Source organism: Anser brachyrhynchus, assembly GCF_964034855.1.
Source record: "Anser brachyrhynchus genome assembly, chromosome: 14".
Classification (NCBI taxonomy): Eukaryota; Metazoa; Chordata; class Aves; order Anseriformes; family Anatidae; genus Anser; species Anser brachyrhynchus.
This window is the reverse complement of record NC_137709.1, coordinates 1,503,777-1,531,535: the sequence shown is the minus strand read 5'-3', so window position 1 is coordinate 1,531,535 and position 27,759 is coordinate 1,503,777. Positions and strand designations below refer to the sequence as shown.

Sequence of the window (27,759 nt, the reverse complement as noted above, 5' to 3'; positions counted from 1 at the left end):
GGCAGAGGGCAGAGGGCAGGTTACCCGGGGGCTGGCTGTGCTTGGGGCGCCCCAGCGATGGGGCCGTAGAGCTCAGCGACCCCCGGGGCCATGGGCTGCGGGCACTGGGCCCCCGCTGGGCTCGCTGCTCCTTCCATCGCCCCTGCTGTCCTTGCTATCGAATGACTGATCTGGGGCTGCTCCCTGCTTGTATTTTTAGAAGAATTGCTATCAACATTCATTGGGATATTTTTTTATAGAAAACCACAACAGCCATTTATATATTTAACAATATATATTTATATATATATATAATTTCTAGATCAGTACATTCATCAGTACTTGTTTTTCTTCACAAACAGAAGAACTCTTACAATAGTAGACTTTCTAAAATAAATACTATTAAAATAGAGCTTCAAAATAAATATTCTATACAAAGAAAACCTTCTGTGGTAACTTTTCAGGGTACACGTGTGGTGGGGGTGGCAACAGGAGGGGGGGGGCCTTTACCAGCGTGGGGAGGGGAGAGGGAGCCCCCGGCGCTGCGGCGGGGTGTGGGCTGCCCCGAGGGGGAACGCCGGTGCCTGGGGAGCTCGGAGGGGATTTGGGGGCTGCTCCTGGTACGCGTGGAGCTGCGAAGAGCCACCCGAAGCCCCCGCTGCTGGCCGCCGGCTCCCTGGAGCGCCCGCTTCGTGCTCCGGGCCTTCGCTTGCGTGCGCGGGCAGCGCTCACCGAGGCTGCACCCAGCCCTCAGGGACGAGCCGCGGGGCCCTACGCCACAGCCGGGCGGCGATCCTCACGCAGGGGTTCTGCGCTAATTAGAAGCTGTTCGTCAGCTTGGCGGAGCCGCTCGCGTGGCTCCGAGTGCCCCCGTGGCTGCGCCCGCGGGATGTCTCGGGGTGGCAGGAGACCCAAGTACCTTCAGGGGGAGAGGGGGCTCAGGGGCGTTGGGATGGGCGCAGGAAGGGAAATAAAGGCGATATAAAGCCCCACGGCCCCGGGGCAGGGGGGGCAGCGCCAGCCAGCTCCTGCCACCCCCGAGCTGCCCTGTGGCGTGGGGAGCCCGAGGGTCGGGGAGTCACTCTGCTACATTTACCACTGCTCTAACACATCCACTAACGCGTTACAGTCCGCCAGCAAGTGATCGGCTTACATCATAGCAGGATTTATACAGGAAAAGAAACCAACAGAGAACTAGTTTACAGCTATGTACAAGGAAGGGCACAGCAGCGGGAGGCGGCGCGCGCGTACGCGCCTGCAGGCCGGCACCGGGGCGACCGCTCCGACGTTGCGTTTGCTTGCAGGAACCATGCGTCTACACAAAGGGGTTTGCTGTCGCCGATTTTCGGTACGGATCCCCCACGAATAGGCGAGGACAGAGGGTCGAAACGGCACGAAGCTGAAGGTGGAGGCCGTTTGGGTACTGTGTACACCGCCAGTAGAGGAGGGCATCAGGCAGCTTCCTCTCCTGCTGCGTTTTCTGGCCTGATTGTGTCTTCGGAAAATGATTTCTCTTATTAAATACGTATACCTTATACATTCAACCGGCAGTTCAGCTGTCTGGGGGCTGGTTTTCCTTTTCCCTTTTCCCTTCTCATTTGTGCAAGATAATATGTACAACCCTTGATCCCCACCTGCTTCCTTCTTTCTGGTGTCCCCATATGTTCAACACAAGGATAAACCATAGGAATTGGTATCTGGTAACAGACGTCGTATCCCTTTTCCTGTGATTTATCGCATACAAGCTAGCACGTTATAAATATAAAACCTTTTTTTTTTTTTTAATTTTCCATTCAATAAATATCTACAACTAAACTTAACTAAACCCCAAGTCATTCAGGGTAAATGAATTCTTAAAACAAAAGACACCAGAAGTCCCATCAGCGCGCTCCTGCCAACCCCTACGCAGCAACTGTATTGCAACCAAGCAAATGGGATTCCTGGAAGTGCTACATGAGCTCTGCCTATTGCTTTTCTAATTAGAGATGACATTTCACTGTCACTGCTGTGCATTTACTGAGGAAATTTCCTCTAGTTAAAAAAAAAAATAAAGAAAAAGAGAAAAGAGAGATTAGATCAGTTTTCAGCATGCAACAAGTACCTACCTACTTATTACAGTGTTGCATGTTTGGACAAATATTTGTATTTAGCACCTTGGAGTTGTCAAGAGCAAGGGGTTACTGCATCTCCGGGGAGTGCAGAACAGGCCCTAGGATGAGTGCACAGAGCCGATGATATTCACTTACTGAAGACCACGGGCAAATTCTTTAAATACGCTCCCTTCCCTCCCCTGGCTTTCCCTAGCATTTGTTAACACTAAAACAAACATTAAAAGCATTCTCTACACTTAAAAAGACACTTTTGTACAGAGGAGGCAAAAGTAGAACAGCAGCAATAGAAATGGGGGAACGGGATGTAATTCAAGCAGATGCCATTCTTCCCCAGGATGAAAAAAAAATAATCTTAATATTTAATAAGCAAAGAAGAGCTTGTTCCAGGAGAGGAGGTACTGGGTTGATATCCTTATAAAAATACATCTACGTGTATCCTACACTTAGGTTTATGTGACATCTTAACGTAGCTCGAGAGCCTCAGAGAAACAAAACCAACACCGAACATCTCAACTTCATGTATTACGCTGAAATCGCCCTCACTCCAGCATTTGGGGAGCAAGCACACGTGGTGGATGGGAGCTGAAGAAAACCCTTTTGCAGGAGGTTTGTACTGTTGATTAAAATCAATATTCCACTGGCCGAAGCCTGCTGCCGCAGCTAACTGGCGGGCAGAGCAGCACGGTGTTGGCACAACGCGCCGAGCCCCGCCGGCCTTCTGCTTGTACGGCCCCCAGCACACGGGCAGGTGGGTGGGCACCAGCCGGAGCAACGTGCTGAAACGTTGCGAGACCCTTGCACAAACGCACCGCACGTTGACTTCTGGCTCCAACCCTCTGAGGGGGACACAGAAAGCTTTAGGGAAACTCGTTGTGTGCAGCTGGCCCTCCTAACGGCGAGCAGGTGGGGAGAAGGGAGGCGGGAGCGAAGCCGCCACCCTCAGCAGGCTGCTGGTAGCAAATCGGAGGTCTGAGGAGGAGTGAAAACAGGAGCCCCACGCTGAAAGTGAACCCAGTGCAGCTCTCTGCGAACGGGAATGGTATTGCTTGTGGTGACGCCTGCCCGGTGAGCAGTTCATGGTTCCTGTGGTGCGCAGGCAGGGGGGCAGCCGGCCGGCCGAACCGGGAGTCGGTAAGCAGCTGGGCTTTGTGATGGACGTGGATTTTCAGCCTTCGCTCCAAATGATTGAGATTCCTCCTTTGGCCCCATCTAGTTAGATTCTGGCCGGTTCCGAAACCCTGAACGACCCAAAGTGCTTCAGTTTGTGGAAATAGTTGCTTCTGCTTTCTCCGAAGGCAAAAGGCTAACGTTATCCTCAGAACACAGGTTACGAAAAAGACAGAGCTCCACCCTTGGGGCATGTCCCCCCCCTCCCGTCTTCCCGAGTTATCAAAAAGGCTTCTCTGGCCTGCTGGCTTTGCTCTCCGGCAGCGCCTTGCAAATGACACTGTTTGTGTTTTTGCATCTGCATCCGGGCCGGCTCACTTGGTCGTAGCATCGCTGGGACAGCTTGACGCAGCCGGTGGCGGGCAGGTAGCAGAGCAAGCAGGGCAGCACCAGGGAGAGGGCGCTCATGAAGGACCAGCGGGCGCAGCAGTTGGAGTGGGAGCAGGAGCAGGGGTGGTCGGCGCACGTGCCCTCGTCGTCCTCGTTGGTGCAGTGGTAGAAGACGCCCTTGACGAGACACATGCAGGTGGAGTAGTTGACCAGGTTCTGTGCCGAGCAGAGGCACTCTTGGTTGCACACCCAGCAGGACGGCAGAGTCCGGGGCAGCGCGCACTCCTTACACTTGCATTTCCCACAGGCTTCGCACAGGAGAAAGTGCTTGTCCAGTTCCTGAGACACGGGCCCCTTCAGGTCCAGGGGTTTGCAGTTAATCGCCTTGGGCTGAATGCGAACCGCTCGGGGCGAGGACTGCTCCGCCACGGGCACCGGGGCCATGTGGTCCAAGAGCCTTTGGTCTGAAGACGTGCTGCTGCTGCTGCTGATGGAGCTGGGGCGCCCGCTGAACGAGATCCAGGGGTGGGTGACGTCCTGCTCGCACCGCTGCAGGTGCGGGTTGGTCAAGACCAGTTCATGGGGGCCCCGGGGGCGCTTCTGGGCTGCCAGCTGGGAAGCGGTGGGGTTGTCGGTGTAGTCGTTCTCTATGTGGGTCGTCTTCATTTGGTCAATGGGCAGGATGGTGAGCGGGTGCTGCAGCCTCCCATAGGGGATCCGACTGTCCAGCAAGGGCTGGACCATCACAGAATTGGGGACAACGGTGATGTTGTGGGGAATCCGGGGCTCCATTGATGAAGCAGCCTGATTACTGGTGAAAAATCTGCTCATAAGTGTCCTGGGGGGAGGAGAAGAGACAGAACAGGGGCAGGGGAGAGAAAGAGCGCATCGTTATTGAGATAGTCTGCAACCCCAGTCCAAGCAGGGCTCGCTGCAGTGACTGGTTATCGTTCAGAAGCTCTTATCAAGACTACAGCATGTGGCAAAGGGAGTCAGAGCACTTGCCCAGGTACAAAGTGCATCGCTTTCGTTGCTGCTGCTTTCCTCTCCCTAACCTTGGCCATACATTGCTCCAGCCCTGGTAGGGGTACCGTTACTGCATGCTCTCAAAGTGCTTGTTTATCACTTCTACTGATGGAGAGCACACCTCAGGGTTACCAGTGTATATAAATATGTGCCGGTTTGTCAGCACAATACCCAAAATGAGTTATCTGAGGTCTGGGGATTTTCCCCAACTGACCTTGACCTCTATCGTGATGCAAAAGGGTGACCTGTAGGAGTGTTGGCCGGCTACAGAAACGCTTTGGAGAGCGGGACAAAGCACTCGTCCTTGCTAACCCAGCGCCTGAATCTGCCTGGGGGAGGATGGCTTGGCTTCGGCGAGGAAGTGTCCCGTCTCCATCGGGAGCTGTTGGTTTAAAAGCCTGCTTTCATCCCTCCTGCGGGAGGTGGAAGTTCTCGCTTAGCAGCTTGTCTGCTCGCAAAGCAGCGTGAGAGCGGATGGGGACGGATTACGGGCAGAGCACGCGCACAGGTCAGACTGGCTCTCGGGAGCTGATATGTCACCTCACGCAGGTAATTAGGCTCCCTCCTTCAACACGCTAAGTGGACTAATATTTAGTTTAAGTGCTGTTTACTGGCTGTGCTAGCTAAGCCATCTATTGCTGCAGTTTCTAGTTTCATTGAAAGAGTGCAATTTATACTGGAGTAGATCCAAAGATTCAACAGCAGCGTAGGACAAGAAACCACAGGAAGTAACTAAACTTAAATCAAAGAACGGAAACTACTTGGTTCAAATTTAGAAAGTGCACATTGTTTTCTAGTAGATGTGCCATTTCCTTGCTGAGTGACCTTTATTCATAAATAATATAATGTTGGAGATCGGTATAAAGAAGTGGTGAGTACAGCTTCAGAGCAAGTTGCAGGAGGGGAAAAGCTTCTGGTATCAAGAAAAAGGAAACAGGGAACTGCTGAAGACATTTCCAGTTCTTTGTGTTCAGGCAAATAAATTAACCTTTTCCAACAGCATGAAAGATTTTAATATTACAGCAGACTGAAAAGACTGAAAAAAGTCAGGAAAAAACTGCATCTGATTACAACAATTAAAGTCACACATGAGAAATGTGTGCGTGAGAGTAAACATATGTGCTGCTCCTATATGAGCACATCCCCACAACTTTAACGCATTTACAGAAACTGGAGCACGAGCTAATTATGCATTTTTGGAAGGAGAAAGAGAAGTACACTTTTGCCCACTTAAAAATGTTACTAGAGTCCACCGTTGTATTTGTAAATTGTTGCTGTGATAGATTGCTTGGCATTTGAGGGGCTGAAAATCTGCCAGTTCCTCCGAGATCGATAGGAGACGGAGCTCAGGGGGGGGACCTGGGGGCCGGAGCCGCGGTCAGCGCAGCGCAAGCCTCCTCTGGGACGCCAGCATTGCATCCTGCCCACCGTGCTGCACAGGCTGAGCAGAAACAAGGGCTTTATCTATCAGTAATGGCAATTACTGTCATGCAGTCCTGATGCTGTTACTCCTCACTAGTTAAAATTCTCTGCTGGGTCTTAATCATTCATCCAAATTTTTTTTTTTTATTTCATTATTCATAGTTCATTGACACCCTGGCTCTAGAAACAAGAGTTCTTAAAGCATCCATTTCCTAATTACTGCATTTCAGAAGTAAAAATAAGCAATGATCCTGACAACTGTGGGGCATGCAGAGAAGGAAAAAAAAAAAAGCAGATTTATTTTGTACATCAGAATCCAGTGTCATGATAAAAAAAAAAAAAATACTTGCTGCAAGTCAGAGCTTAGCAAAATAGTTCATTCTGCATTGGCTAGGTGTTATGTTTGCAGGAAGACTTCGATCTCACAGCTGATTTTTTTTTTTTCCTCCCAAGAAGAGAGGCAGCTGTTCTGGCTGCTGAGAGACAGTGCAGCAGAGCTGGTGTCAGCTGGGAGGTAGCAGAAGGAAATGGTGGCACGCTGAACGGGGTGCCATGCCCGTCTGTCTGGCCTTTCTATCACTGGCAGCGCTGCTGCCTTACAGCTCCGTAATTTGTAAATCACCTCTGGCATGTGGCTCCGTGCCCTGGTCCCAATTCAGTCTCACTTGCTATCAAGTCTCTGGAGTCTGGTCCCTTTGCAGGAGGTTCAGGCTGGATCTGTAGATCATGACTTACTTTAAGGCACCGCATGCCAGCATTGAGCAGAGCTGTTTACCCCCAAGGCAGCGTCCACTGCCTCTGTCAACGCAAAGGGTCTGATCTGATGCTGATTTTCCCCAGACAGCAGCTCTGGCCCTTGGCAGGGCAGTGGAAGCGCCCTGCAGCGCTCGGGGGCTCTGCCTGGGGTGGGAGCGCAGCAGCAGCGGTGGCTCAGGGTGGCTTTCCATCAGCCCTGGGGCCGCATGGTCAGCGATGGCATCACACGGGAGGTGGGTCATTGGGTTAACCCGCAGGAAGATCATAGCCACAGGTAGCAAGCATGCGATCCCTAAAACCCCCAAACCTGGCAGTGCTCGGTGCTCAGACATGGCCATATGCAGGCATACGTTAAAAGAGGGCTTAACTGAGGTAATGCTAATCAGGATTTCTGAGTTAATTATCACAGAAAAGAGATGAACCCTGGACTAAGAACCACGCTTTAGGTTAGTTAACGTTGAAAATTATTCATCATCTTTTTTTGTTATAATACTGCTCCGAATTGTCCTTCTATCAGGCAAACTCATGCTGCAGAGCATGGGGAACGAAGCACTGACGCTGCAACCAAAGCCCAAATTCCTGCTGCAACCAGTTAAGGGAGACGTTAAAGCAGGGGCAGACCCCGCAGATATTTGGGCGCAGGATCTCCTTGGGTAAAACCTCTGGAGCCAGATAAGACCCAGCTGTCCCAGTTCCCAGACCCCTGCTCCAGACAATGTCCCTTACTGCAGATCACCTTCAAAATACCGCAGGTTCACACCCCACCAGGGTTTGGTCCCTTAGCTTCTGCCCTGCCTTCTCACTCCTGAGCAGAGCCTTTCCAGTTAACTGCTCGCACTTTGTGAGCTACGCTTAAGCAAGGCAAATTTCTGATATTTATGGAATTTTCCAATTTTCTACATTGCTGCTGATGGTTTTGTCGCCGAAAGTTTCAGTGGCGCAGTGAGATTGCTGGTGACAGATCCAGGACAAACATCTCCAGTGCTGAACTCGAGCGTGAGCCGGGTGCCGTTGGTTCTACGAGGAGGCTCTGCCCTGCTGGGATCTGCCTGACGAGAACAATGACGGTAATTTATGGTGCATTTGCTTTGGGTTTTTGCATCTGTGTGCTTCCCCTGGCACACGCCTTAAGCATGTCTTTCCCTGAGCTGTCTCTGCTTTAAACTCGATGTCTGCATCCCACGAAAAGAAAGCTTTTGGATTTGGTGGCAGGCATCAGCCAACCTTACTGAGAGCCTCCAGCAGGCTGACCTGTGAGAAATCTGTGCCACAGCGAAGGGCAGGGGGTGCTGCGTTTGTGTGGCAGGAGTGGGTCCTTCTCTCCCGGCAGAAGAGAGGGATTCATCCCACGAAGCTCTCAGGTTCAGGACTTGTGCTGGAGCAGGAGCAAGTCAAGAAGCAGACTGCTCCCATGAATTCTTGCAGGCTGAGGTGTGCCTGCCACGGTGCGTTCACGCATCCTGATGACTTCCCTGGAAGACCCCAGAGACATCAGAACTTGGCCTTTTTTGGTTATTGTGCTCCCCAGGGGGAAAAACACAGCTGCAACCGGTCTGAAACAGTTCCAGGACGACTGAACAACACATCAAGCCATCCTCTGAAAGGCAATCAGCTCGCGGGGAGACAGAAGGATACAGGATCCTCCTGTGGAGCCAGGAGGGATGATGTGCACTCATTCTTGTTCCAGAGGTGGACGTGGTGCCCTCCCTCACCTCCTCACTAGCGCTTGTCAGGCAGGATGACACTGCTGCACACCGTGACTTCGGTGCCTTGGTCTGCAGCCTCTGTTGCAGCCACATCTCCGGTCCAAATGGTGGTCGGGGTGACCTGGCACAACTTCAGACCTTGAACGAGGGTGCCCTCCTGCCTCCCCCATCTCTCCCCCTTAGGCGAGGCCCTGCAGCTGCCTGGTGAAGTCCTCAGGCTAACTGGGAAGGGGCTGGGTACAAGAGACGAGCTGCAAATGCCAGAGCCCTTAAGGACGAAGGGTTCTGCTCCGGCTCACCTGCCGGGATGAGGCAGGCCTGGATTTTGTGAAGGCAGCGTTGTGAACAGATCTGCTCCTTCGGGCAGTGTCAGTTAGGCACCGCTCGTGGATACTGAATTAATTGCTCAGATTGAACAGATTTAATATAATGAGATGTGCCATTTACAACTGTAGGTTCAGGAAAACAAAAAGAAAAATAGGAGAAGAAATAAAGTGGAATAGGAGATTTAAGATACTTAAGCACCGTACCTTCACAAAAGCTATGAAACTTTCTGTAACGCCTTTGTAACACACTGTACTAATTCAGGCCAACTGAAAATTGCATTTTAATTCTGAGGAAAAAAGTGCCATACACAATACTTATAAACAAAACCACTTAATCTTTGATCATCAGTAATTACAATATTATAGCATTAACATGGGCACAAATTCACTGGATGCATTTGTACAGGCAATTTTCTGAAAGTAGTTACAATAGGAAGGAAAACTCATGAGTATGTTCTTGCGTTGGGATTTATTCATTCTTTAGAGGCAGGTGAAACAATGAAGCTCTTTTCAAAGCAGAAATGTCAACAAAATCCCATGTAGAGAAAATTTCTCTTCCCCCATGCCATCCAGGGACTGTATGGCTGCTCACCACATGCAATTTTGAAGTCAAAATATATTCCCTTCCAAGGGAACTATGTCGGATTTGAAGACTCAAGTCCATAAATGTGCTGTAGTTTGTTTCATCTCTTCATCTAGGTATTGCCAATTTAAAATTACTATTATACAAGATAATTACAAATCCTAAAGTTGTAGGAAACCAACTGTTATTTTAAAGTGTTCGGGTATTTTTTCAGACTCAAAAGTTTTGTAAGATTCTTTAGTCATATGAAGTTAAAACAGAAGTGATCTTATGTTTTAATAGGATTTTGGACTTGCCTGCATAATTTTTATAGAAAGCTACATCCTTGTGGGCAATTCAGTGAGAAAGCCATATAAACCCACAGGAAAGCTCATGCACATTAATGTCTTCAGAACAATTTCTGCAGTTGAAAGCAATAAGGTTCTAGTGTTTTTATTCTCAAAGTAGAGTTGGATAACTTGTCTTCCAGCTACTGAAAAACAAAATGGACCTTGGATTAAATATTTAATGAGTGCAGACGCGCATAATATTCATAACTGTTCCTATTACCTATTAGTTACTAGTTTTAATATGTTCTCTCTCATATGTTTAACAGCTCTCTAGATGTGTGCAGTAACAAATAATGAGAGTAAAGAACTCTGGTGTCCCATGCCCTGCATGGGAGCAATCCCGCTAAACCAGGCCCTGGAAGGCACCCGTGTGATCCTGAAACATCCCCAGTGCCCCCAGCCAGCTGAAGTCAGCAGGAAGGTGGGGCAGCCCGCTGCCGTGCCCGACCTCCTGCCCATCCAGCACCACGTGCAGAGCATCCCAGTTCAGCCCCAGCCACCTCTGAAAGCTGCAGAAATGCTCACCAAGCAGATGCTCGTGTGCCTGCACCTGAACTCGGCCTTAAGCCTCAGAGAAAAGAAAGGCCAAACGTGCTGCCTGGGGTCTATTTGCTAACAGGGGGACTGCCGTTATGATCAGGGAAGTAGTGCAGCAACTGAAAACTCCTGTACTTTATAAGCTGCGAGTACCAAATCAGGGGCACTTTGCTTCTTTCTGATGCATTTAAGCCTTAATGACCCCTCACGTGCAGCCTGTCCCTTCCCTTGTGTCCGGTTGGCACCAACGGCACAGAGCTCCTCACCGAACCGGGATTTCTGCTGGGATTGCTGGCACTGGGTCATCCCGTGCACCTTTGTACCACGGCTCCTGCCCCTCTTCTGAGCCTGGCCCCGTGTCCTGTGTGGCTGGGAGCAGCTGAGCCCGCAGGGTCTGCACGGCACTGCCCGGAGCCCCGGGGACACCTTGCCCTGCCGACATCGGTGGGGAGGTAACGGCACCCAGAGAGCTTTCTGCTTCCTTGCCATAACTAGCGAAACATTTTCAGCATAGTAAAACAAACTTGACTTTTCAGTAAGAATTTGTATCGCTATTTTCCAAGAATTTTCCAAAGAGTGAAGCATCGCAAGCTTTTGTGAGGTAGGGATGGAGAAATTGCCCCAGAGAAATGAGGCCAAATCCTGGTGACGTCAGGGGGAGCCTTGCAGGGGCCGTGGTAAGGCCAGGGCTGCCCACCTGCAGCTTTGCTTTGCTCGGTGATGGTGAGGAGACACCAGAGCTCTTGGAGTCTTGTCACCTGGCAGCTGCATCGCACCTCCTCTTGGCTACCGTGATCCTAGACCTGCTATCATCCACACAAAAGCTGAATTTCCTTCTCAGGGAGAAGTCACAGTCACCTAGTTAAGATTAAAATATTTGTAGTAATGGTAGCAGTAAATGTACTGTAGAAATGTGCTCATTTTCTTTGCTCCACAGGATGCGTGAATTTCTGAGGCAATGGGGCAAAAGGAAAAAAATCAAAAAAGCAACAATGTCTTTGTAGACATACCAGAATACAAAGAAGCTATCAGAATTGAAATCAATACACTTGAAGCAGTGCAGTGCCAAGGGAGGGCGTATATTCCAAGGCCTGTGCAAGTCGGCACCACTCAGAATCGGTGGTAAGCCATGTAAAACAGTTGCTCCTCTAATTTATCACTACTTTTATAACAACCATGACTGTATTCTCTCTCTTCTGTCACGGTTTGGTTATACAGTCTAGAAAAACTTGTCTTGAAAGCTGCACGCAGGGCTTTTGGGCAGCACAGACGCCTCCTGCCCCCATCGGCTCCCCAGTCCCCAGCTCCTGGCCGAAGCTAGGTGGGGAAGGGGGAAACGCCTCGGGTGTGCTGACAGCAGAGCCAGGACATGTGGCCCCAGAGCTATCCTTGATAGCAAGGAGGACTTGCAACGGGGGATCTGCAGGGCCTGGCAGACCAGCGGTGCGGGTGGGTCCGGCCAAGCCTGGTCCTGGGCAAGTGCCCGGGGAGGCCACACGCAGAGGGACAGTCCTTGTCCCGGCCGAGGGGCTGCTGGTGAGGGGACAAAGTCTGCCGCTGCCTTTGTGTGGCGTTGAGGACATCCTCTTGCCCAGACCGGCAGTGACAAGGGACACGCTGCTGCCGCCTGAAGTCAGAAGGTTCAATAAAAGCTTTTAATGAAGGAAGACTACACTTCCGAGTTGGAGGAGGCCCCTCCGTAAGCACATCTTAAATGTGTGATTAAGAATCATATATAATGTTGGAGTTCATTAAGACTCAGTTAGGCTGTCTGAATTTTGAGTTAAGCTGTGAATTCTCAAAAAAAAAAAAAAGGGAAAAAGCTCCTTTCCACGAAGTGCATTAATATTAACAAAATATTTGTGTTGATTCTTTTTGTTCCCCTCCTTATCAGCCTTATCTGTCTAAGAAAGGCTAGAATTTTCTCTACAAGTAATAAGGAAAAAAAAATAGAAAGCTTATTAGGGAAACCTGCCATTTTTAAAACGAGACACTAAATTCTTGCCAGAGCTTGGAAATTCAGAAGCTGGGAAATGAGACCCGTTGACTTCCAAGAAGCTGTCTCTGTCCAGCTAAAGGCTGTTCCTATGGTGTGAGTGAATAAAGCACATTTTGGCCCATGAACATTCAGATCTCTAGGGACTCAAATTTCTTAGTCAAGGCCTTTTACTGGATAAGAACACTTATTTTAAGGCCAGAAAACTAAGCTCAGATATAATCTATTAAGCTAATGGTACTAAATGATGACCATATTAGAAGGATTTTACATTATCTGACGGAAATATGTTGTATTGGATTTAAAAAGAATAAACAACATTGTGTGACTTTGCTTCTAAAAAGGCAATTGTAAGTACTGGGCTGAATTTGGAAAACTGTACAGCAATATGACTAATGAACTTTTTGCTTTTACAGTTAGTATTTGGAAAACTATCAGAACTGTGAATTAATTATTGCTGTAGTATTGCAAGGGTGGCAAATTTCATTTCACTGAAGTCCGATTACAGTTTTATTTGTGAGGTGGTGGTGGGGAGATTGCTTTTTGAGATGTAGCATTTCCCAGTATGATCCGGGAATTAGTCATGATTCCATGAAAACAGCTTTTGTTTTGCTGTTTCAGGAGGAGAACAAATAATTTCTCCCCTGCACATACCTCACAGAGAATTTCAAAAGGACTGCAGTATTCAGAAATAGTCCTTTTAATTTTATAATACCAATATAGAGTCCCTTCTAGCAACAGAAACACAGTAGCCCATGGAAAATGGCACATTTATCAATGAGACATCCCCAGTGGGGTTCCAATAACTGAGAACAGCCCCTCCTCCTGCTATCATTCATTTTTATATGGAGAAGGGGGAAGCTAGTCATCAAGATCATTGTGATTCAGTGCACAAATTGTAGCTTTATTCTTCAACCCAAAATAAAGAGAGAGGGAGGAAGTCTTAATATTGGGAAAGCTGGGTTTTTCTTCACTTAATTAAACAACAATTCCTAAGCTGGTTTTCTGACATATTGTACCCTTTGCATGGTTTGGAAGAAAGGGAGCAGCTAAAGAAGTTTTAAAGAATCTAGAACATGCCTTTTCTACTCTGGACTAACCAGTGATGTTCTTCATTTTTTTCTGCTTTTATCTCCTACACCCTTTAAAGAAAAAGTTGGATTTATAAGGGATTTAAATGAAGAAATCAAACCCATCTCTTGGTCACTTCAGGAAAAAGCGTGAAGCCTTTTCCTCCTGCTGATTAATGCTGATATTCATTTGCACTGCCATTTCCAAGGTCTGCATTTCCAGCCCTGCTTTCCTCTAAGACCTTTGTGCCTTTTATATGCCCCTGTCTGTTTTTTCCATTCCCCTTCTGATAATGAATTTTCAGAACATGTCGTCTCTAGGCTTGTCTTTCTCCTGTGACGCCAGGACTGGTACCAGAAAATAAAATCCTGGCTTATCTTTGCTACGCAGTTGGGAGAGAAGAGCAACCAAGACAGGTTTTTCCCACAATATATAATATATTTCATATATCTTTATGAAATTATTCTAGACACACATTTTTATTGCTACTAGCCTTTAAAATATATAATCCATCCAGATTTAAAACTGAAGCAACCAAGTGTACAGCAAGACAGGGAACAGAACAGCGATGGAATAAAGCAGTAAGGCCAAAAACATCAAAAAAAATAAAAATAAAGACAGATGTATGAAATAAAATGCTAAAGAGCAAAGGTCGTGCAGGAAAGATCTGACACACCAGTGGCTGATCTCTGAAGTGTCCTATTATGGAGACAGCTCAGAACTACTTGACACTAGCAAGACGTATGGCTTTGGAAAAGAGAGAAAATATGTAAAATCAGCGCTCTTATTCCAAAGTAAGAAATACCCAGTTCTTCTTTGTCAGCCCAGGTGACCGTACGTTTCTGATCCCTTGCGGAGAAAGAAGAAGAAGACATCCCTCCAGCAGAAAGAGGAGCCTCGTTCTGTTATAAAAGCCCTGCGAATAATCCCGACGCAAGTGTGGCAAAACCTGCCTGCCATATACGTACATCAAATGCAGATGTTGAAAGGACGTAGAAGAGAGGCATAAATAAGAATTACAGGCACACAAACGCGAATTCTGAAGGAAGCCGGAGATTTCCCCAGAACGCCAAGTCTCCTCTAGGTTGCGAGGCACCAGCAGCCATCTACTACTCCGCACGACCGCAGATAACTGCTGCTGGAGAAGTCACCGCGCGAAACGCGCTCCTGAGCTTGCCTTGCAGCAAGGGGACAGGCGAACGCACGCAGCCGGAGCGCACGGCTTCCCCTCGGGGAGCTGCTCGGGGAGCTGCCCGCCTCGCCCAGCCCAGCCCAGCCTAGCCCAGCCCTGCCGAGCCCCCGCGGGGCGCGGACCTACCGGCAGCAGCGCGCCCAGCACCATCGCCCGGCCGGGGCCCGCGGCAGGGACCTGCGAGCGCCGCTGTCAGCGGCTGCCCCGCTCCGCCGCCGTGCCGCAACAGCCGCTGCCTGGGAAAATGGCTATTTTATGAATGGGAGGGCAGCGCGCCCCTCTGCGCAGGCGCGGCCTCGCGGCTCTATGAATGGGTGGGCACCGGGGCGCCACGGCGCATGCTCGGCTCCCTTTTATGAATGGGGCTGGCGAGGCGCTCGCGGCGGCCGGGCACGGCCGTGGCCCGCTGCGGTTTGCTTTTATGAATGGAGGGCAGCGGCTGCGCGTGCACCGCGCCCCCCGCCCGGGGCTGGAGGTAACGGCGGGGCGGGGGGCGCCGGCTCCTCCTCTGCCGCCCCCCTCTCCCTGCGGCTGCACCCCCCGGCGGGGGATGCGGGGTGGCTGGGGGTGGGCGCTGCCTCCCCCCCCCCGTGGGCGCTGCCCCCCGTAGGCGCTGTCCCCCCACCCCCCCCCCGTGGGCGCGCCGCGGCCCGGCGAGGTGGGGAGGGGGCGAGCGGGGCCGGCAGCTCCCGGGGGCGAGCGCGCGTCCTGTGGGGCCGCCGGCCTCTGCCCTGCCCGCGGACCTGCCTCGCTCCGTTTGCCGCTGTACCGGCACGGCCGTCTCGCTTATGCGGCAGCCCGCGTGTTTTGCTGGCGGTAGCTACGTGAAAATGCCGGTAAAACCTGCAGCTGTGTTTCCGCATGGTATGTGCAACGTGTAGATTTATTTCGTGGCTCTTCTGAGAAGATGAAGGAGGTAGGGTAGAGCTGCGCAGCTCCCATGAAACCACCAGGAGCAAGATGTCCTGCTTAATGGAAGTGAGGCGTTTTATGTTGCTGTCCGCAGCTTTGCAGCTTATTCCTCGTTTAGCTTTTCGTAAGCCCCATTGGATCCCATCCTGGCTGCACTGCAGGCAACGTGAGACAGGCCCTCGGGGTCAGATTTTCAAATGATCTTTAGCAAGCAACTGCTATTCTGCTGTTAGATATTGGGCTCCCTGAAAACCTTGCCCTAACTGTGTGCTGAGAGCTCTGCAACATCCTTGTATGCTTTGGTTTCTGTTCAGCAAATGGAGATTCTCTCTTAATTCTCAGCTGGTACAGAAATGGCTACAGGCTGGGGCTTTGTGTGCATGGTCCTTCAGGATCCAGGCAGGCAGGTTGCTTTACAGTGAAAATGGATGAAGAATAATGATGTATTTTTAATACATGAGAACAGTAATCTTCAGAGTACAAACCAAATCCCATTTCCTGTTATATTTATGGCACATATTTAAAAGCTTGCACAACACTGAAAAAAAGGGTCCGTGTTATTTATTTAGTGCTAACATGAGCATTGTACGTTTCTGCCTCACAGAAAAGATTTCTCTTCAAGGGTGTGTGCTCAGAGACTGACTGTTTAGTTATGCATATGTTTGTCTCTGAGGGCAGTGACCTTTCCAAGTGGGAGCAGTGTTCATGGGTCATGGGCAAATGCAATTTAACAAGGAAAGGACAGAAGAAGGACAGCCTCTAAAGAACAGCTTATCTGAGTGGTACACAAAATATTAGACATCAAATATACAAGACTGATGCTTTCTTTTAAGACTAAACAGAAAATGTTTGTTGAGAATGTTGCTTTGTTATTGGTAGTATTCTTTACAATGTTGTTTTTGAAGGTTGGACACGCCTAGGAATTCCGTCTGATTTTGAAAATTAGCAAATAAATGGGGAATATAAGGAAAAGCGATTTTAAGAAGCTTATATAAAGGGAAAAACCACAAAAATAACATCTTGCTGTATTTAGTGCTGGAAACCAGCTCAAAGCTGAAAGACTCAAATGTCTGAGCAAAAAATCTGCTCTGATTTTTTTCAGTGTGTTTTTCAGCAACAGCATCTGCATAAATTTTAAGCCTTGATTTGAGTTTTGCAAACGTGCTGTAACATTGCAGTAATGTGAGAGTCAAGCATCTCAGAGCTAAGGCTTTTATATCTGAATACTGAATTCTCTACTTCAGGGTGATACGTACAATAAACGTGAGGGAAGACCTCAGCTGCAGTACAGCAATCATCTCCCCGCGAGACCCTAACTGCCTGCATGGCAGTTGCAAACTACTACGTAGTAGCAAAGAACGCTGGTGGGCTGGTGCTATAATTACACAGAAGTTACAGGCAAAGCCCAGCTAGATGGTATGCTCTTAACAAAGCACTAGCTGTAAAACAGCAAAGAGGAAATAAGAATTATTATTCATCTGGGGGGGTGGAGGGGGAGGGAATGGTGTCTAGCCATGATTCTGGGGAGAGAAAGTTGAAGCTGCAGAGCTCAGAGTATTGCTACATGTTGCATAAAGTCTGTAGGCACGGAATTCTGAAATGGTGAATCTTTCTGAGTTAATCCATGTCTCCTTTCTCCCTCTATTTCTGACTTCCCCTATTGGGCCAGTTCTTCCCTATGGACAGGGAGGTTTCTTGCTAGAGCTTATCATGTTTGCTGTGCTCAGGCACGTGAGGCTGCTTTGCGCTGGAACTGAGCGTGGATTCCTCCAAGCTGCCGTCCCTGTTCGTACCAGCTGGCCCTGGTTTGGGTCAAGATTCCCAAGCTGCACTGTGGGTCTCTGAAGCAAAACTCCTTGGAGAGGGCAATGTGCTCCTGCACCGGAGCCTCCTGGTGCTTTCAGCTTTCCTTTGCTGAACGTGATTTCTTTGCTGGGATGATTATAGTGCTGCCACAACTGCATTGCCTGTAGAGTAAATTCCTTGATTCTTTTCTTGCTTATCCTTAGAAAAGCCAAGAAGCTGCCTATGTTTTGTGATAGAAGCTACATCCTTATTTTCTTTAGGGCTTTGCATTACTTTGGCTGTCAGGTTCAGACCATATTATTTGTTTTACTGAAACTGCATGTAGCAACAAAATATTTGTCCAGTTTATGCTGCCTGCTCCTGGAACCTCCAAAATCTTTTTCCTTCCTATTGAAGACAGAAACACTCATCATCTAGCTGTTTGCTTTGCAGTCTTTTTGTCCTGCAATTAGTAGATCTATGATGACATGCACATTGCAACCCAGAGTTAGTTATTAGGGATGTGGATTTGGTTATTTGGATGGAAGCCAAATTCGAAGAGGTGCTGAGACATTCAGCTCTCTTTGGTAGTAGCAAATACTGAGAAATGTTCAGGATTTCCTCTTTTAAATCACGAGCAGCAGAAATACAACTCTCCTCATGTGCCACCACCTTATTCAGTGCTCTCTTTGGATTACTGCTGCCGCCCCCCAGGTGATAAGGTTTCACCCGTTGTTGGTACCAATTAGTGCTGATTAACTCAGCAACAGGCTACAGAAAAATGACATCTGAATCGGGCGTTTTGTGTCCCATGCTGTTGATTCCATAGAGTAGATGTTACCAGTGACCTGTGCACGTCACAGGGCAGACATCTGGGGTGTCTGCGTGTGCCCAAAAGAGGGGAACGGGGCTGACTGGGGCTCTGGGGTTGCTGGTGGCTCGTACCTTCCCCCCAGCTGTGTGCAGCAGCGATAACGCTGCATGAAGGAGCCACGCGTGTAACCCAGCCCTGCACAGGAGCCTTCCCTGGGGGCTCAGCGTGGTGCACACACGCAGCCCGCTTCTGAGCGCACGTGGGGCTTCAGGGCTCAGGAGCTGGGTCTGCCTTAGAGGAGCGTCCCTTGCTATCCAGGCTTTATTTGTTTTCCTGGCCTTAAAAAACTAAATAAAACCACATTTCCCCTTCCAGCTGGGTGTGTTAAATGGAGCACTCTAAGTGAGTGACTTCAGGGTTTTTGGTGTGTGGATCAGATCTCGTTTTCTCCTGCATGCAGGCAGAGCTCCTCGAGCCCTCTCTGGTGCTGAGGAAGCGAACGCTGCCACAGCTCGCTGTGGGGAGAGCGATTTTCCTCTGGGCTTTCAGGTTTGTGCTTTTCACAAAGTTATCATACGGAGACTTAACAAAGGTTATCATACTGAGACTTAACAAAGTGGCATAAGCTAAGTCCTGGGGCTCGCTTGTGCTCAGGGGGCAGGCACTCGCTGAAGGTTTCTTCCTCCCCGCTGCTCTGCTGCTATCTCGGACCTGGGGCTGGGCTGGTGGGGAGCAGCCGAGCGTCGCCCGCAGCCGCTGCCTGGGCTCGCTCGCGGAGGATCGCGCTGCACCACGGCGCTCCTGCCCTGCCTGCGCAGAGTGCGGGCTGGCAGGGCTCCAGGGTGGGCGTGGGTGTCCCGGCCAAAGGCTGGTGGTTTAAGGAAATGCAGGGTTCCTAATCTGCCATCAGAAAAAAGCAAATATGCAGGCAATTTAGCAAAGTGAAAGTGCAATTCCCCAGGGAATGCATAAATTAAGCTCCTGAGACGTTGTGAATGTTTAGCCATGTTAAATCTTTGGTCACTTGGCATTTTACTATCTTTAAGCTGGATCAGGAGCACATGTGTAGGCTTTATCTGCTGAGGTTTTCGTGTGCCTACAAATCCCTTCTGGCTGACGTTCGCAGCCGTATGGTAAGACAGCACACAGGCAGCACCCCTGCATGGAGCAGCAGCTGATTCTGTATCTAAACTGACACTGCATGTGCAATTTCCTAATTTGCTTGCAGAATTGCAGTGGTTTTAAACTGTTACAGAGGAGGTTTTTAAATCTGGCCTTGCCTTGTGAAATCAGAGGATGCCCTTATGGGTAGTTTGGTAACACAAGGAGGAGAACTTTTCGCTTCTTGTTATTTACTTAACCATTTCTGCGTACATTATAAGAATGGAAGCTGTAGATTAAATTTTCCTATTAAAATAAGAAAAGGGAATTGCAGTTTCTTTATCACCTAACTCTTAGAAATGGCTCATAAAACCTGAATGGCCGGATCTTTGCCTTTTAATCCACCGAGATGGTATTTCCCAAGCATGGAAACGCACCGCTGCAAATCAATCCTGGGCAGCATCGCGTGTTTCTGATGCGTTTGCCTGTGATGATTTTAACCATAAGCAGAGTAGGAAAAGTCAGGCCTACTGATGTATCGCATCAAATATTGTCACGTATGCCAGGTAATTTGTGTGAATGTTGCTGTAAGAATACTCCTCCTCTGGTGCATTGCTAACAACAGTTACGGGGCCTGGTCTGTGATACCTAGAAGTAAATAAGAGGGGGTAGGTGGGGAATGACAAAAACATTGGCAAAATGGTGATTGCTACACTGACAGCTCGTGCTGTCGCTTACCACAGCCTGCACTAGGGCTGTGTGGAGATGCCAAACTGAAAACAAGTGCCACGAAACAGATGCCAAACAAAGTAAGGTGCCTGCTTAGATGCAGGGATAGGAGGATGGGGTGCAGCTCTTGCAGGCTGTTTGTGAGCCTTTTTGCCTGGCAGAGCTGGGAGAATCGGAAGTGATTGAGCCTGTTGCTTGCCCAAAAGGTACTGCTTCTCATGAGTCCCCTTGTGTAGCCCAAAGAGGGATGGGTGGATGTTGAAGCAGGCCCTGTATTTCTGGTGGGCGAAGGGGAGTACCGGACCCCTTCCCACAGGGAGCACGAGAGCGTTCCCGAGCTTTATCTCGCTGTTATCTCGCTGCCTTGAAGCGCCGCAGCGTGCAGCGGGGGCCTCTGTCCGGAAGCCCGGCTCCCTGGCACGAGGGCAGCGGCATCCCCTCTTCTTCAAATTACTTCATAAACATTGCAATCCACCCTGGAAGTGACTAGGCATCATTATCTCAGTTATAAATGGGGCTATCGCAGTTGTCCGCTTCTGCGGCGCAGATGAAAGGTCTGGGTTTCCTCCTGCCTTATCAGGCACCTGTTGCTTGCATCCAGACATTACTCACATCCTTTAAGTCACATCTTGTTTTGCATAATTAACGCTGGCTGTGCTTCATTTCCTTCCTTCCCGTGCAGTTTTGCTCTGTGGCCTTACCTGGCTATGGAAACATTCAGTTTTATTTCTAACCCAAGGAATGGGAAGCAGCTTTGGCTTCTGGGGCACGGGCCCATGAAAGATGAGGACGTCTCAGTCTGGTCTAAAGGATGCGCTTCAGTCTTGAACTGGTGTTGTGGCAACAATCTGCTGTGTGAAGTTCTGTACCAGTTCATTCAGAATGGTTTAATAGAAAATAATGAAGCAAACCTAACCAACATTCTGTGCAGCAAACACCTGACGCAGTAGGGAAGCTGTGCCTTCCTTCCCAGAGGGAACACGGTGCCTCAGGAACGTGATGGGTGCACCCCAGGGTACCAGTGAGCTCCCGAGGTGCTTTGGGATGACACCAGTGGGAAAGGAAAGATTTTCCAAAGCGTGTCCTTGTTGGTTGTTTTCAGGTGACTTCCAGCACTGACACCTGCCTCGTAGCAGCAGCCCGTAAGTGCGGTGTTTGAGATGGGGACCATTACGCCAGCACTTTTGCTTTCTGCAGTAATTCACCATTGACTTTTGTTTTGTAATTCACTTCAGCTTTTAATATCTATTGACCTGGTTCTACATGAATAATTTAGTGTTTATGAACAATTGTAGTAACTGAACCCACGCCATTAACTAAACCATGAGCTCAGGGAAGTAGGATAAAAGTTCATAAAATGTAAAATGAACACTAAGGGGCCCACCACAGACCTGAGCAGAATTGTTATTTTACCTGTAATCCCAAAGACCGTTTAGCTGCTCGGTGTTTAAGTGACAGAATCATGTCGGCACATCTAGGTCTCTGGGTCCATGCAGTTAACTGGCGTTGGTACAATAAGATTCCCAGTTACAGCACTGGGATTATTGGTTTGTAAGCCTGAAGTATGCAAGTTTTCTGCAGGATCAGGTGGTATAGTTCTTTATTTTTTGCAATTATATCTGACTTGCCTGGCATCTTTAATTCCAGCTGAGCACACTGTCTTTTGCACTTGCTTTTCAAAATGTTGCCAGTTTGAAGATGTTTGCTGATTCGTTTCCTTTCTTTAGAGGATACCAGGCTGGTTAATGTTTGCTGCGTGCTGGCTGTCTCCTAGTATCAAAATCTGACCTCAGTATATCAGCAATTTGCAATTCACTAAGATGAAAAAATCCGTTGAGGTAAGTGCAAACTCTGAAGTTGGTACCTCACCAGAATAAAGGTTTTAGATTCATGGCTATGTGTAACTGTAGTTTGCACAGCTAGAAGTCCTTGGGGGTAGAGAGCAGATACGAGCTGGTTGTAATGAATAAACAGGATTCTCTGCTGAAGCTGCTGTGATCTTTCCTGCTGTCCAACTGGCAGAATAACAAAGCGTGTTATCAGACAGAGACTCTGTAAATCTTAGATATGGATTTTCCCATCATAGGCTCCAGACCTGAAACTGGATCCACTCAGCACCGGCGGAAGGGACTGGGGGTTATTTAACAACCTGCAGGACTCAGCCACTTGAGAGTGGATTGGTGAGAGCCCCATGGGAAATCTTTCCAAGTGTTTCGGGTTGAGTAGATCATCTCAAGGACCATAAATTGTGAATCTTTCTATTTTTTTCCCAGAATATTTATTTACAGTTCAGGTCAATAATCTCCAGAAATACAATTCTGCTTACAAACGAAATTCCTGGGCTGCATTCCCAGGCATTCCCATGTGACTTGAGCATTTTTAGCAACAAAATGAACAAATGCAAACATATTTTCAGGGCAGTGGAAGTGTTGCTATTCCCATTCTCTCTGTGTGCCTGGGAGCCTCGACCCCAGGTCTTATGAAACTCAGCAGCAACGAGGTCCCTTCTGCAGAGATGCATCCCGCATCGAGACGGAGCCTGCAGCCTCGTGGCTGGTCTGTGCAGGGCAGTCGTGGGGACATTGGCCACCCAGGTTGTGAGAGCTGATGCATATATATTTAAATGCAAAGGAAGAATTGAAGCCATCAGCCGGTTACCTGCTAGCACATCTTTCTCAAAAACCTATCAGTTTACTTGTGACTAAGAAAATGAATTTTCATGTGGAGGAAATTGTGTTCTCTGACAAACAAAGCAACATTGTGGAAAATTACTGGTGTTAAAAGTCATAGTGACCATAAGGCAGTGCTTTACAAGCCTTTTGGTGTTCATCTTGCTATAGCAGGCCAGTTTGATTGTGAAAAATCCAAGTATTGGGATTGTTCTCACTTCAACACCGGCCTGTAAAGAGAGCTAGAAATTAGAGAAAACGGCCTGATAAAATACTGCCTCCTTCCCTGAAATTCTTGTCAATGCTCAGTTATGTTCTGAACAGAAAGCTAGAACTCCTTCCTGAAAAGCTGTGTGAATTTTCACTGCAAGGCTCCATTTGGACCTGCTGTAATTTTCACAAACTTAAGTTTATGAAAAATAAGCTTAATTTTCGTAATTTTCATAAGCTTAAGTTTGTGAAACTTAACTTTATGAAAGTTGTAGCAAAAAGGGAGGTGTTTAATTCCAACTTAGCTACTGCAGTAGTTAGCAGCATTTCCGTTAACTGGTTTGTGTTGCTGCTGAGGTTAAGGTTTAAAATGCGAGAGCTTTACTGGGGATGGTGTCGGCGCTCTGCAGCTAACTAGGTGGCAGGCTGATGGAAAACAATATTTTTGTGTACTGTAGAACCATTCTGTATTGCAGTTCTCTGCTGCTTCCACAGGACTGCTGATGATTAACTGTATATCTCAACCATCACTGCTCCTGCCCTGTAACACTAATGTGGTTTGGTGTGGCCTCCGTTTCCATCTCCATGCAATATTTTTTACTTTTTTTTTTATTTCGATGTGCATATATAATACATATTATCATAGAAAAAGGATGAAAATGTGACCTTTCGTTAATTATAACTTATAACTTCTGAAATACATTTCAGGCTAAAATATTCCTCCAGGTCAAAGTTCCTCCAGGAAAACAACCTCGCTCAAGCAACTGGTGAGGGTTTGTTCCGCGTTGCCGTTCCGCAGGCTGACCGGTGTGCGTTCTCCTCCTGTCCTTCGGCTGCCCGAGGAGCGCCGTGGCAGGCGGGCGGCCTGTTACAGGCTGCAGCAAACGGCTCCCGCAGCGAGCGGCCGCTCAACGCGCAGTGCCTCCTTCCAGCTGCGTCTCTCGGTCCGACCACCTGTACTGCCCGTGGCACCACCTGGCTTTGGCACAGGTAGTGTTGTGCCGTGAAGCCCAGCAGCACCCCGCTGTCTTTAGGAGTATTTTTTTCCAGCTGGGCTGCTTGGGGGAGCCGAGTCCTTGCGGACGCTGATTTAACTCGTTTACAAACACGACCTCAAAGTGAAGCAACCGAGGCGTTTTGTCCTCCCGGGGCTGCTGCTTGCTCTGCCCTGTGCAGTGCAGGGAGCCCCAGCCCAGGGCCAGCCTGTCCCCGCGGCACTGCTCCGCTCCCCTCGCTGCCCGTCATTGCCTGGGGTACGGCGGTGGAATAAAACTAAGCCAGCCCTTCCCTCTTTGAAGCATTGCTGGGCGTTACGGAGTCACGTACTTGTACGTAATTACCATATTCTAACACTTAAATATTTTCCTGTCTACTTTCCTCCTATCCCTGCTTTGAAAATACCCAGGTTATATCCGTTAAAAAGTTATAGACTGGAAAACATATGATTTCAAAGGAATTTTTTTTAACACTTAAAAAACACTTTTCTTTGTGGCCTTAACCTGTTACGTTTCACAGAATTTACTTTTATTTTGTTTTTTTTTTTAGGAACATCTCCGATGCTGTATATCACAACGTTATGACAGCTCTGCTGGACCACGGCCAGCAGTCCGTGCTGTCAAAATGCCCATCAGTTCCAGTCATTTTGCATAGTGAATGCCATGGTAATGTGGAAACTTCAAACAGCAACAGGAAGAAAAGTAAATGTTTAATGATTTGTCTTTAACAGATCTTGAAAAGCTTTTCTGTCTTGCTTTGTTGCTTATGAGATCTTCTTTGGACACCTCCATGTTCTTTTTTCTCCCCGGTTCCTGGTTTTCTTCAGAGTTTTTCTTTTTTTCCTGCGAGTCAGTGATCTTATTGATGTTAGAGACTCGCTGCCCGAAGACGAGCAGTCTGGGCAACAAAGTTCAGGCAATGTATTTCCTCTGCCCAGTGATTAGTCCTGCTTACTGACAAACAGAAGCAGATAGCATTTGAAATTAATATTAGCTTGCTTTTGCAAGCCCTGTTTTCCTGACCTTGAGGCGGAGAGGCTGGGAAGCACCGCATCGATCCGCGGGCGGACGGCAGGAAGGAAGGCGCTCAGGAGCGCCTCTGTGCTCAGAGAAACCCGAATACGAGCGAAGGGCTGCGTGGGGAGCCGTGGTGCAAGCTGCTACCATTTGGAGGTAGGAAGTGGTCAGCTTTGTATCTCCTTGCCAGAGAAAACTGTTCAATATTTGAATGCAATATTGACGTTAAGGTTCGGAGGAGGATGTGCAGAAAGGAGGAGACGTGGGGCTGCAGGGGCAGTGGGGCGAGCAGCCAGGGGTGCCTGCAGCCCCCAGCTCGCTCAGCTTTGGAGCCTCCCTGCTCAGCTCCCCTCGTGCTGTGGGTGTTTCCTCACTGTTACCAGCAGCTCTGCTCCCAGGCCAGCTGTGGGTGTCCCTAATGGGCTGTCCTGCCCTCCCCCTGCTCTCACTGCCAAACCCTTCTCAGCAGGTGTAAGGATTTCCCTGCGCCTTACAATCTGTGTCCCTTGCTGTGCTTAACACCGCTACATCTTGTTCACCTCCCACTGGCTAGCGGAGGCGATGGTAGCACCCTCTTGTTTCTGTCCCTTGTTGGTTTTCTGGTTTTTTGGGTGGCACACGGGTGGTTTGCACACAGCTTCCTTCTGCAGCGAGAAGCTCGGGTGGGCCAGGGTGCCCACGGGGGTGGAGGGAATGAGCAAGGGAGAAAGGTAGGCACTGCATGGGCAGACAAAGTCACTGCATGGGGCAGACAAAATCTGATGAGGACAAGCACCGAGTGATGCACATGGGCAGAAATAGGCCAAATTTCAAAAGTAGTGGGATGTTTAGCAATATAATAGAGTTCACCGTTTGATACAGGAGGGCTAGAACTTGATGAACTGAAGGTTGGAGATTTCAGTTTCAGGTTATGTACTTTGTTGCGTGGAGATGGGAAGGCCCAAGACTAATAAACTTTTGTCTCACTAGCCCTTGAATAACAAGATAAAATCTCCCAGGAGAAATGGGGATCTGATGCCACTCAGTAGACAGACTCAAGTTGTTGCAAGGTAAACTGATCCTCTGCTTTGTCTTAGCCAAAACCAAAGTCGAGTCCCGGTCTTTGGCCCTGTTAGTCACTTGTAGGCTAGGAAAGAGGTTTGTGGTGGTTGGAAGTCAATCTAATAAAGCACATTTTTACAATTAGGATGGATTACTTTAAAGAGAATGCATGTCAACATGACCTCTTCGTCTGTGTCTTTTTGGAAGAAATGCTGACGCCCCTAATTAAAATGTTCCCGTTCATAGTCACACGTGTAGTCAGAGCGTGCCAATAGCCAGGGATTTAACGTGTGTGCTGCTTTGATCTGTAGGTTTCAGGAGAGCAGTGCATCGCTGCCACAAGAGGAGGAGAGGATTTCCTATGCGCGGCTGCGCTCCGCTTTTCGGATGAAGTGTTGGTGCTGTAGCTGTGAGAACTGCAAGCCGCTGTGAGCTGTGTGTGACAATGGAATTACTGTACAGACAGGGCTGGGTTCTTAATGTAAAAAAAATGCAGCAAGGAATTTTTAGCACGTTGTCATGCAGCACTCTGTTTCCTGGCTTGTACGTTCAAGCTGTGTAATAATATTTATATACAAATGCTGACTGTGATTTTCCACCCCGGAAAAAGGAGATGTCATTTAAAAGTGCTGTGCATGATGTAAAGCAGAGATTTTTGACTTGCCTACTTGCATATGGTGTGGGTGTGTATTTTAATTGTTTGAAAAGGGATCATTTAAAAAAATATAACCTTCTTGCTACATAAGCACATTCTACTGAACTAAAGGTCATCTTGCTCTTTAAAAGTTGCTCTTGGAATAGAGGGAAGGTTCCTCATGTTGTCTTTCCCCTGTTCCTACCTCCTGAAATTTTCTGAAAAACATTAAGTAATTGTTGGGCTGAAACAGCTCTTTAGGCCATGTTCAAGCTGGGACCCAGTAACATGAGAGCTGCAGTCATGACTAAATGTGTGTTGGCACATAGAAGAGCATTTTTTTTCCCCCAAAGAACCATGCTATTCGATCTCCCCAGAACTGACACCTGCATCTTGAAGCACGCATACCAGTTCTGTGTGAATGATCACATTGATTCTCTTAAGCTTTTCTGGAGCCAGGATTTATAAACAGTTCCAAGGCAAAACCTCTGCTTATCAGCTCTAGCCAAGGAAACTCTTCAGAAATCTTTCCAGTTACCAGCACGTTTCTGATCCTGGTGTGCCGGGGCCTTGGTTTTCGTGTTGCAATCTGCGCTCCTGAGAATCTCCTGGGGGATTGTGCGTATAGAAAATAATGACACGCCGAGCTGAGATGTGGAAGTTCATCTTCTGATCTGTGCCTGACCAAAGAAGGCTGGATCACAGCTTTGTTTTATCCTATTACAATGACAGAATCCAGATGTCAAGAGCTTAAATCTTTAAAGTTCCTGTTTTTCCCCTCTGTAAATGCTGTGAAGCCAGGGCTGTCGCTCCGGCCGTGTGGCTCTGCAGGAGGGGAGCGACCGGGGGGCAGCAGCGGGCCTGAGCCAGGCTGTGCTGCTGGGTACCCCAGAGACTGATGCTCTTTGTTGACAGCAAAATGGGCAGATCTAGAGAATGATAAGGTATTGAAATAAATTAAACAGTGGGTGGTATAAATAAATACATTTGTATAGATGTGTTTGCTGATTTCCTGTGAGAGACCTGCAGGTGACCCGCACCAAGGCTTTCAGCTAGGACCTGGAGTGGATGGCAGCAGGAACAGGTTATCCAGGGCAGCTGGAGCCTACTTTGACTCTTTTGTTGTTGCGCATTCAAATTACTGATACTGCTTGGTACAGAGTAAGTGAGATCCTGGTTTCTCTCTCTCCTCTCCCAAAAGCAAGGAAGCTCGGAACTGTTTGAAGGAATGCAGTCAAGCGTGCCCTGGCCTAAGCGTGGCTCATTTTAACAGTACTTTTGTTTTTCTTTAAACTCGGGAATTCTGCATTCTGGTAATTTG

The 27,759-nt window shown here is 48.5% G+C and overlaps 2 protein-coding genes and 1 long non-coding RNA gene across 7 annotated transcripts in view; 2 read left to right on the top strand and 1 right to left on the bottom strand.

The window, feature by feature from the left end:
- Positions 1–255: 255 nt before the first annotated feature.
- Positions 256–17,355, bottom strand: SPRY4 (sprouty RTK signaling antagonist 4). The gene is made up of 2 exons (XM_080555352.1): positions 14,658–17,355; positions 256–4,425 (listed from the first exon to the last, which is right to left on the bottom strand). The coding sequence occupies exon 2, from the start codon at positions 4,416–4,418 to the stop codon at positions 3,480–3,482; it is 939 nt and encodes a 312-aa protein (XP_080411478.1). The 5' UTR covers positions 4,419–4,425; positions 14,658–17,355; the 3' UTR covers positions 256–3,479.
- On the top strand, positions 3,277–10,224 carry LOC308177709. 5 transcript variants are annotated; one of them, XR_013939354.1, is made up of 5 exons: positions 3,277–3,416; positions 3,586–3,783; positions 3,895–4,112; positions 7,721–7,858; positions 10,002–10,224. It is a non-coding gene; the product is annotated as an uncharacterized lncRNA (long non-coding RNA). The 5 variants fall into 5 exon arrangements; XR_013939355.1 differs by having other exon boundaries at positions 8,320–10,224; XR_013939356.1 differs by having other exon boundaries at positions 8,217–10,224.
- Positions 17,356–24,727: 7,372 nt separating the features above from the next.
- The window catches only part of LOC308177708 (uncharacterized protein), a 52,600-nt gene continuing 49,568 nt past the window's right edge, over positions 24,728–27,759 (top strand). Inside the window, exons 1-3 of the mRNA XM_080555368.1 lie at positions 24,728–24,919; positions 25,733–25,812; positions 26,116–26,232. Of these exons, the coding sequence (XP_080411494.1) occupies positions 25,778–25,812; positions 26,116–26,232 (152 nt within the window). The 5' untranslated portion in view covers positions 24,728–24,919; positions 25,733–25,777. The remainder of the gene's footprint in view (positions 24,920–25,732; positions 25,813–26,115; positions 26,233–27,759) is intronic.

Excerpts from the sequence above, each read along its gene's own strand:
- SPRY4 (XM_080555352.1), bottom strand. The coding sequence starts at position 4,418 with ATGAGCAGATTTTTCACCAGTAATCAGGCTGCTTCATCAATGGAGCCC.